General features: G+C 43.1%; 1 protein-coding gene across 4 annotated transcripts in view; it reads left to right on the forward strand.

The window, feature by feature from the left end:
* The window catches only part of WDR53 (WD repeat domain 53), a 16,203-nt gene extending 6,421 nt beyond the window's left edge, over positions 1–9,782 (forward strand). For 2 of the 4 annotated variants that reach the window (XM_033213185.1, XM_033213186.1), the window contains exons 2-3: positions 1,667–2,162; positions 9,157–9,782. In XM_033213185.1, the coding sequence (XP_033069076.1) occupies positions 1,683–2,162; positions 9,157–9,753 (1,077 nt within the window). In that variant the 5' untranslated portion in view covers positions 1,667–1,682 and the 3' untranslated portion in view covers positions 9,754–9,782. The remainder of the gene's footprint in view (positions 1–1,666; positions 2,163–9,156) is intronic. The other 2 variants (XM_033213187.1, XM_033213188.1) reach the window with 1 other exon arrangement.
* Positions 9,783–10,756: the final 974 nt, after the last annotated feature.

Here is a 10,756-nt window from a genome sequence, read left to right on the forward strand (position 1 = left end):
TAGTAATTTTTGGTCATTTTCTGTTTCTTCAAAGACTAATAACAAAACTGTTGTCAGGTGGAGTTGTTAGAAAAGGACCTTCATTATTTAAATATTTGGAACCTGGGTAACATAGGGAGACCCGCCCCCCCTGCCGACTTTGCAAAAAATAATTAAATAAAATAAAAATTAGCCAGGCATGGTGGTGCACATAAGTGGTCTGAGCTACTCAGGAGACTGAGGTGGGAGGATTGCTTAGGCCTGGGAGGTCGAGGCTGCAGTGAGCCACGATTGTGCCACTGCACTCCACCTGGGTGACAGAGCAAAAAACCCTGTCTCAAAATAAAAGCAAAACATTTGGGATCCCTTACAAATCCTAAGAGTCAAGTGACCTTGGGAAAATTATTTAACATTTCTGAGACTCGGTTTTATTATCCCTAAAATGGAATAATACCAATCAAAAGGGTTGTTTTGAGAATAAAATTAGACAACCTACTGAATAAGTGTCTGGTGGGGAGACCCAAGGGCCTGCCATTTTCACCAGTTCCCCAGGTGGTTATTAGTGTAATACAGATTCTGAAATTCCATTGTACATCAGGATCACCTGGAGGACTTAAACTAAAACACATTGCAGCCGGGTATGGTGGCTCACGCCTATAATCCCAACACTTTGGGAGGCCGAGGCAGGTGGATCACCTGAAGTCTGGAGTTTGAGACCAGCCTGGCCAACATGGTGAAACCCCGTCTCTACTAAAAATACAAAAATTAGCCAGGCTTGTTGCCGGGTGCCTGTTATCTCAGCTACCCGGGAGGCTGAGACAGGAGAATTGCTGGAAACCGGGAGGCAGAGGTTGCAGTGAGCTGAGATCGTCCATTGCACTCCAGCCCGGACCAACAGCAGCGAGACTCCATCTCAGAGAACACAACAACAACAACAACAAAAGCACATTGCTTGGTCTCACCCCCAGAGTTTCAGATTCAGTAGATCTAGGGTTGGGTCTGACAATTTGCATTTCTGACAAGTTCCTAGGTGATGCTGATGCTGCTAGTCTGGGGACCACACTTTGAGAATACTGGTGCAGTACATGTGATGCCACTTTGGACCAGCCTAATAAAAATGGAAAAAGTAACAATGGGAATACTTGTTGAGTACACATTATGTACCAGGCACCATTATATGTGATTTACATGTATTATGATCCTATGAAATGAGTGTTGTTGTTATTCTCATTTTATAGAGAAGAAAAGTGAGTGACAGAGAGGTTCAGTAATTTGCCTAGTCACCTAGCTACTACAAACCTGGAGAGCCTAGCTACAGAGCTCATCATCTAAAACATTATTCAGATAAGAGGTATATATAACCTGATGATTTTGCAGCCCTCTCTTTAATAGCATTTTTCCTAATTTAAAATATTTAGTGTTTATTCTTCTGTGGGTTCCATATCAAAGACTGGAGGACCAGCCTTACCTAGACCCCTGATGGCAAAGGAAGCCCACTGAAGCATTTGCCAGCCAGGATACAACCCTGTGTTCAGCTAGGCTTTTGGAGACTTGATCTTTAAGTGTCCTTTTTTTTTTTTAATTTAGTTTTTTTAAGATGTCTTTATGAAATACTGTTGATTACATCTGTCTCCTACCATCAAGTCGATGCATAAAACATGAGATTACAGTTGTTTCCCCTTCACAGAGTCTTCGGGACCATTATGGCAGTCAAGTGGACTGGCGGGCATTCTTCTCCTGTCCTCTGCCTAAATGCAAGTAAAGAAGGGCTGCTGGCTTCCGGAGCGGAGGGTGGAGATCTCACGGCTTGGGGTGAAGATGGAACTCCATTAGGACACATGCGGTTCCAAGGGGCTGATGATATTACCAGCGTCTTATTTTCTCCCTCCCGCCCCGCCAAGCTCTATGCCTCACATGGAGAAACCATTAGTGTACTGGATGTCAGGTCCCTCAAAGATTCCTTGGACCATTTTCATGTGAATGAAGAAGAAATCAATTGTCTTTCATTGAATCAAACTGAAAACCTGCTGGCTTCTTCCGATGACTCTGGGGCAATCAAAATCCTAGACTTGGAAAACAAGAAGGTTATCAGATCCTTGAAGAGACATTCCAATATCTGCTCTTCAGTGGCTTTTCGACCTCAGAGGCCTCAGAGCCTGGTGTCTTGTGGGCTGGATATGCAGGTGATGCTTTTGCACAGAGTACTTGGAGAATTTCTGAGTGGGATTTGCTAACAGAATCAAATTATTGATCACACCAAATACCTTTGCGTTTTCTGTTTTCTACTAACATATCCATTTATGAACGATGAGCCTTATTTCTACATTTAATGCTAGTCTGATAAAATCTAGTAGAATTTATTTACAAAGTTATCGTTAATCCTTTACTCTTCCTTTCTCTGTACTGTAAGATACTCCTAAAACCTGAAAATTCAAATATTTGGTTATAAACATCTGTTTAAACAAACAACGGTGAGTACTAAGGCAGAGTTGGTCCACTCATTCTCTTTTTTTTTTTTTTTTTTTTTTTTTGAGGCGGAGTCTCGCTCTGTCGCCCGGACTGGAGTGCAGTGGCCGGATCTCAGCTCACTGCAAGCTCCGCCTCCTGGGTTTACGCCATTCTCCTGCCTCAGCCTCCCGAGTAGCTGGGACTACAGGCGCCCGCCACCTCGCCCGGCTAGTTTTTGTATTTTTAGTAGAGACGGGGTTTCACCGTGTTAGCCAGGATGGTCTCGATCTCCTGACCTCGTGATCCGCCCGTCTCGGCCTCCCAAAGTGCTGGGATTACAGGCTTGAGCCACCGCGCCCGGCCAAGTCCACTCATTCTCTATAAACTCGTTTAAACAAAAAGTTAGAGGGGTCTGTTTTACTTTAAAGTTCTGGGGTACATTAACTGAAATATTGTGTATTGGTGATCAGGATCAAAGCACCGTATTCAATGCTGAGTTTTGAAAGGAGCATCGCGGCTGGCCGTGGTGGCTCACACCTGTAATCCCAGCACTTTGGGAGGCCGAGGTGGGCAGATCACTTGAGGTCAGGAGTTCAAGACCAGCCTGGCCAACATGGTGAAACCCCATCTCTACTAAACATACAAAAATTAGTCAGGCATGCTGGCGGGCGCCTGCAATCCCAGCTACTTGGGAACCTGAGGCAGAATTGCTTGAACCCGGGAGGCAGAGGTTGCAATCAGCCGAGATCTCGCCACTGCACTCCAGCCTGGGCAACAGAATGAGACTCTGTCTCAAAAAGAAAAAAAGGAAAAAGAAAGGAGCATCACAAATTGCCCAAATCCAGAGGAAGTCTATCAGGAAAGCAGATGTATCTAGAAACCCCATTATGTAGAGAACTGGAGGTGTTTAATTCTTAGTTTTCTTGAGGGGAAAAAATGGAATATGCTGGTATTCGTAAGAGAAGTCATGGGAAAGCAGATTTGGGCTTAACGTAAACGTTTTCAAATAGCTTGAACGTTCCCATGGCAGGATGTGCTTCCTCTTGAGAGTAAATCTCATCACTGGAGTGAGAGTCGTCACGATTTCTTTCTGTTGAGCACTTAGTTCTTTTTTTTTTTGAGGCGGAGTCCCGCTCGGCCCCCAGGCTGGAGTGCAGTGGCACGATCTGGGCTCACTGCAAGCTCCGCCTCCCGGGTTCACGCCATTCTCCTGCCTCAGCCTCCCGAGTAGCTGGGACTACAGGCGCCCGCCGCTACCCCCGGCTAATGTTTTTGTATTTTTACTAGAGATAGGGTTTCACCGTGTTAGCCAGGATGGTCTCGATCTCCTGACCTTGTGATCCGCCCATCTCGGCCTCCCAAAGTGCTGGGATTACAGGCGTGAGCCACCGCGCCCGGCGAGCACTTAGTTCTTGATAGTGCTTTGTGTATATTCGTTTTAATTCTAATCACACCCTCCTAGTTATTTTGTTTTTTTTTTTTTTTATAAATAAACTGAAATTCACATTAAGTGTCTACATAGCCACCTGACTGGGATTCAAACCTCAATCTCTCTGGCTCCCAAGGCTATGTTTTTTCTCTAGGATGACAGGTATTCAAGCAGAGTATCATCAGGAATGTCACAGAAAAGTTTCTTGGTTTGGGATGAGGTGGCTTCTAGAGAGAGAACCCTTGAGAATGACCTGTGTCCAGCACTGTTTAGGCATTTAATCTCTGTTCTCAGTTGCATACAGTATCTTCTAAGATTCTGTGTTCTTTTTAATAGCATCAGAAGTTTTGACTTCCACCCTCTTGGCTAGTGGTCTTTACCTCTCCCTCCCCAACCCTGCATCCCCCTTATAATTTAAGAATGATGAGACTGTTTTTGTTGTCACCATGCTGTTCCCCTCTCCTGCAAGCTACCAGTATTCAGTAGGCAGAATCAGTGGCTGTCCTGCAATGCTGGGATCTCTCCAAACAATAAAGAATTGTCCCCCAAAAAACATCGATAGTGCTTGGGTTGAGACTCACTCTACATATATGGGGCATAGTGACCCTGCAACCTCTACCTTCCTTTTCCACTCCTAGGTTTTTTTTTTTTTTTAATTATTATAATACTTTAAGTTCTGGGGTACATGTGCATAACGTGCAGGTTTGTTACATATGTATACTTGTGCCATGTTTGTGTGCTGCACCCATCAACTCGTCAGCACCCATCAACTCGTCATTTACATCAGGTATAACTCCCAATGCAATCCCTCCCCACTCCTAGGTTTTGACCAAGCCCTTTATAAATCTCGTACATCCTCCACCCTGGTGGTAATAATCTGCCCTTGTGGTTGTAAAGAAAGAGCTATACAACCAGGTGGACATGTTTTAAGTAGGCAGATTGTACAGTGTGTCTTTGAGTAGTCGTTCTGTCATCCTTCAGCTATACCAGTTTTCCATCAGTAGCTCGTTAATTAACCACTAGGCATGGCAATAGACAGTTAGGTATGCAAAAGTGATGTGTACTTTTCAGATTAGATAAGGAATGGGCATTCAGAATTTACTCTCTTGCCCCCAGTTCCAGGTAAGACGTTTTAGTGGCAGGCACTTGCTAGTGAACAGCCCAGGAAACAAGTATTTTGAAAAAGGGAGGCTCAGGTAATTTCTTATTTTGATTTGCCTGGTAAAATTGCTGAACGTTTGTGGTAGATTTGTTTCTACACTGGACCGTACAACCACGCTTTTAAGAAATTATTTCCTTAACTGAAGTTGAAACTGTATAATTTTTTCCACAGTTTTCTTCCTAAAACCTGTTCATCTAGTATTATCCTAAACTTTGAGGATAGCCAGTCTATGGGGGAGCCCAAGAATGTAGGCATAATAATAGTGGAAGGGAGTTCTGACTATTTTGAGTTCCTTCTCTCTGAGCAAACAGATTTGATCTCAAGGCAGCAATTGAATGATTGCCATGTTCAGCATACCTATCTTTGTTCTTATGTAACAGTAATTATAAAATTATTTCTTTTGACTTAGGTTTGAATAATTAGGCAGGGCCAGGCGTGGTAGCTTACGTGCCTGAGGGCTCATGCCTGGGATCCCAGCACTTTGGGAGGACAAGGCAGGCAGATCGCTTGAGCCCAGGAGTTCAAGACCAGCCTGGGCAACATGGCAAAACCCTATCTCTACAAAAAATTACACAAATTAGCCAGGTGTGCTAGCATGTACCTATGGTCCCATCTACTTGGGAAGTTGACGTGGGAGGATCACCTGAGCCCAGGGAGGTCGAGGTTGTAGGTAACCGTGATCTTGCCACTGCACTCCAGCCTGGGTGACAAAGTGAGACCCTGTCTCAAAAAAAATAAAATAGGCAAAGCACATTCAAAGAGGCAAGGAACTTAAAAGCAAAGTGTGGTTCGTTAAGACACTTGAGACTGCTTAATTTTTTATTTAATAGGTACAAAGTAATATTTATATATGTGAGGTGTAAAGAATAACATTAGGCTGGGCGCAGTGGCTCATGCCTTTAATCCTAGCACTTTGGGAGGCCATGGGAGGTGGATTGCTTGAGCTCAGGAGTTTGTGACCAGCCTGGGCAACATAGCGAAACCACGTCTCTACAAAAGATAGAAAAATTAGCCAGGAGCATGGTGAGCACCTGTAGTCCCAGCTACTTGGGGGACTGAGATGGGAGAATTGCTTGAGCCCGGGAGGTTGAGGTTGCAGTGAGCCAAGATTGTGCCTCCGCACTCCAGTCTGGGTGACAGAGTGAGACCTTGTCTCAAAAAAAAAAAAAAAAAAATTAAATAAATACCTGTATACCTACCATTCAACTATACTTTTTTTCTTGAAAGACTTAGAAAATTAAAACTGTCATATTTCTGTAGCATACATGTTGATTTTCTTTCCCTGCCCCTTTCTGCATCTGAAAACAGATGATTCAAAGGTTTGTTATTCTTTCTCGATTTTGTAAGACCAAAATATCAACACTTACAGACCAGAATGGTGGAGAAGGCTCTTTTGTTTGTTTTTGAGACAGGGTCTTTGTCATCCAGGCTGGAGTGCAGTGGTACAATTATAGCTCGCCGCAGCCTCGTACTCCCTCAAGTGATCCTCCCACCTCATCCTCCTGTATAGCTGGGACTGCAGGCACAAGCCATCACACCCAGCTAATTTTTTAAATTTTTGCTAGAGAGGAGGGCTGGCTCCCTGTGTTCCCCAGGCTGGTCTTGAACTCCTGGGCTCAAGCAGTCCTTCTGCTTTGACCTCCCAAAGTGCTGGGATTATAGGCATGAGCCACTGCACCTGGCCTTAAGAGGCTCTTTATCTTGAAGATGAGTCTTTTATATGGAAAGAAACGTTTTTGTAAAAGGGGGATTTTTTTTGAAAAGTCACTTTGTTACTATTACATTCACTTCTGAACATTTGCTGGTTCCCCACTTTTTCTCCCTTCGATGTTTTACAGAACCGTAAGCCCCAAACTCTTTCATTCTTTTCTCTCAGTATCTCTAGCTCTCTTGCTTAGGATGATAACTGCTTGGACAGCTGGTTGAGAAATTAAGTGTGAAACACCTCGGAGTCTTCAGCTGCTTGGAAAAGTCAAGAAGCGCAAAGGGAATGTCCAGACAGGAACAGTCTGGAATCCTCAATACATGGAAATGATTCTAGACTTGGTAGAATCTGGGATGGCTGTTAACACATTTAGATGATTTAAGTCAAATACAAAGGTGTTTCAGCTGCTGAAACACTTTGGGTGTAGTTTGTGTTTGAATGTCTTTGGAGGACAGAAAATACAATCCATTCATAAGGACTGTATGAGAAAGAACTGGGGCTATCTGCCAATACAGTGAAGCTAGCAGATTCTAGAATGTCCATTTTCCTTGTGTGTATGTATATATATATTTTAAGATGGAGTTTTGCTCTGTTGACCAGGCTGGAGTGCAGTGGCATGATCTCGGCTCACTGCAAGCTCCGCCTCAGATTCACACCATTCTCCTGCCTCTGCCTCCCAAGTAGCTGGGACTACAGGTGCCCGCCACCATACCCAGCTAATTTTTTTGTATTTTTAGTAGAAACGGAGTTTCACAGTGTTAGCCAGGATAGTCTCGATCTCCTCACCTCATGATCTGCCCACCTCGGCCTTCCACAGTGCTGGGATTACAGGTGTGAGCCACTGCACCCAGCCATGTTTAGATTTTTTAATAGAAACTGTTTTTGAGCGTTGTGGCTGATGTGTATAATCCCATCACTTTGGGAGGTGGAGGTGAGCGGATTGCTTGAGCCTAGCAGTTGGAGACCAGCCTGGGCAACATAGCAAAAACCCTGTCTCTACAAAAAAATACAAAAATTAGCTGGGTGTGGTAGCGTGCACCTGTAGTCCCATCTACTTGGGAGGCTGAGGTGGAGGGATCACTTGAATCCGAGAGGTGAAGGCTGCAGTGAGTCATGGTCGTGCCACTGCACTCTAGCCTGGGTGATAAAGTGAGACCCTATTTAAAAAAAAACAAAAACTATTTTCATATCAAGTTTCAGCACTCCTTCCTGTCATATTTTCTAATATTTATTTGTTTTACTTTAGCTTATTTTAATTTGTTAGTACTTTAACTTCACCCAAATAGTGATTGTTCGTCACATAGTATAATGTTATAAACCCAATTCAAAGAGATTTTCATCTAAGAGAAGCAGAATATAAGTGTTACTAGATGTCACTGCTTTTGAAAATAAGCCAATAAGAATAATCACAAGGGAAGTTACCTTGAATAGGAAACCAAATTCTTAATAGCATCAGCAATGCTAATCTTGCCAATTCAGATGTATGCTTTTCCTGTCTAAACAAGGTCATGCTTTTTCCAGTGCCTATTAAAATTATGAGTTATAATTCAGGGATGATGGTAAACTACATGGTAAAACAGCTGTCTGTTCGCTTTGAAAGTATTAAGAGTATTTTTCTTGGCAAAATGGTTGATACAGGAAAAGAATGAATCACTAGATGATAATGTAAAACCCATTCACAAAGCTTATTTTAAAAAAAAAAAAAACAGGTCGGGAACAACGACGAAAAGCCAAATGAAATTAATACCAGGATGTCATATTAATCAACAGACACATTTGGAATTTCTCCTCTTTCTCAGCCATTATGCTAGACATTAGCAAAGACTAATTAACTCTCAAGAAACTGATACGCTAGTAGAATATGTCAGTTAATAGAATAGAAACTAGAGACAGGAAAGAGAAGCAGGCTGAAATAGGAAAGCCTTCCTGGAGGCACCGGGACTGAGCGTAAGCCCCTCGGATGGGTAATTGGGTGATGTGAAAGGAAAGGAAAGGCATTCCAGATAGAAACCATTTCAGTGATATCCAGATTAAGTTTATTTACTTGATAGGCCTTTTTACCTATAACCAGCATAGACTAAAACTAGCAAATTTCATAACGTTTGGTTTCACTTGAAGAGATGAGAGCAGAGAAACCTTTAGAAACCTGCTTAACAATTACACTTTGATGGGGTTTATTAATCAAAAATTACTCAGGATCTTGTTTAATTCTACCTTGATTCTACCTTACTGCAATCTAGTTTTAGTCCTGGGGTAGCATTCCACTGGCATGTTATGGCAGCATTTGATTATTTTTTTTGTATTGCTGGGAACCTACCTTACTGCTCATTCTCAGACCACTTTAACGATTGTATTAGAAGCTGAATAAGCACATGGTAGTTGAGCAAATTGACTAGCGTTTTATATGACTGTATAATTTCTTCTTATGTAAAGGTGATGCTGTGGAGTCTTCAAAAAGCCCGACCACTCTGGATTACAAATTTACAGGAGGATGAAACAGAAGAAATGGAGGGCCCACAGTCACCTGGTCAGCTCTTAAACCCTGCCCTAGCCCACTCTATCTCTGTGGCTTCGTGTGGTAATATTTTTAGTTGTGGTGCAGAAGATGGTAAGGTTCGAATCTTTCGGGTGATGGGAGTTAAGTGTGAACAGGAACTGGGATTTAAGGGCCACACTTTAGGGGTATCCCAGGTCTGCTTTCTCCCAGAATCCTATTTGCTGCTTACTGGAGGGAATGATGGGAAGATCATGTTGTGGGATGCAAACAGTGAAGTTGAGAAGAAACAGAAGAGTCCTACAAAACGTACCCACAGGAAGAAACCTAAAAGAGGAACTTGCACCAGGCAGGGTGGAAATACTGACGCTTCAGTAACGGATGGGGAGGAACATGGCAACATTTTACCAAAGCTAAATATTGAACATGGAGAAAAAGTGAATTGGCTCTTGGGTACAAAAATAAAGGGACACCAAAATATATTAGTAGCTGATCAAACTAGTTGTATATCTGTATATCCCTTAAATGAATTTTAAATCCAATAAAAACATTTGAAGAATTGTGGAAAAACTTTTCAGATTTAAAAAAAGATCCTGGTTCTTTATTTAAGCTGTTTGTTATATGTAAAATCATACTATTTTGCTGTACAAATTTTAAGATATTTGAACAAAAGACAATTGGATACTTTATATAGTAAGTGATTTTTTTTTTTTTTTTTTTTTTTGAGACAGAGTCTCGTTCTGTCGCCCAGGCTGGAGTGCAGTGGCCGGATCTCAGCTCACTGCAAGCTCCGCCTCCCGGGTTCACGCCATTCTCCTGCCTCAGCCTCCCGAGTAGCTGGGACTACAGGCGCCCGCCACCTCGCCCGGCTAGATTTTTTTGTATTTTTTAGTAGAGACAGGGTTTCACCGTGTTAGCCAGGATGGTCTCGATCTCCTGACCTCGTGATCCGCCCGTCTCGGCCTCCCAAAGTGCTGGGATTACAGGCTTGAGCCACCGCGCCCGGCCAGTAAGTGATATATTAAAGTTTGGAGGAAGAGAATGAATATTCATTGTGTACCATGTACCAGCCATTTTACATATATTTGATTTCTTGTTCTGAATCAATGAAGTTTTTTTCCCCATTTTAGTGCCACAGGAATTAAGACTTAGAGATGTTATGTAACTTAAAGATCCAGGAAGATTGCAGGCACAATGACTTGTCTGGAAAGGACCTTGTTACGCTGCCTACCCTAGGGAAGCCCACGTCCTGGTCCAAATCGGTCACATTAGTTACTTCTGGCCGTGTGCAGTGGCTCACGCCTGTAATCCCAGCACCTTGGGAGGCCAATGCGGGCGGATCATCTGAGGTCAGGAGTTAGAAACCAGCCTGGCCAACATGGCAAAAATCAATCTCTACTAAAAATACAAAAACTAGCTGGGCCTGGTGGCACGTGCCTGTAATCCAAGCTACTCAGGAGACTGAGATGGGAGAGTCGCTTGAACCCAGAAGGTGGAGGTTGCAGTGAGCCAAGATCACACCACAGCACTCTAGCCTAG

Source organism: Trachypithecus francoisi, unplaced genomic scaffold, assembly GCF_009764315.1.
Source record: "Trachypithecus francoisi isolate TF-2019V2 unplaced genomic scaffold, Tfra_2.0 Lachesis_group0, whole genome shotgun sequence".
NCBI classification, from domain to species: domain Eukaryota; kingdom Metazoa; phylum Chordata; class Mammalia; order Primates; family Cercopithecidae; genus Trachypithecus; species Trachypithecus francoisi.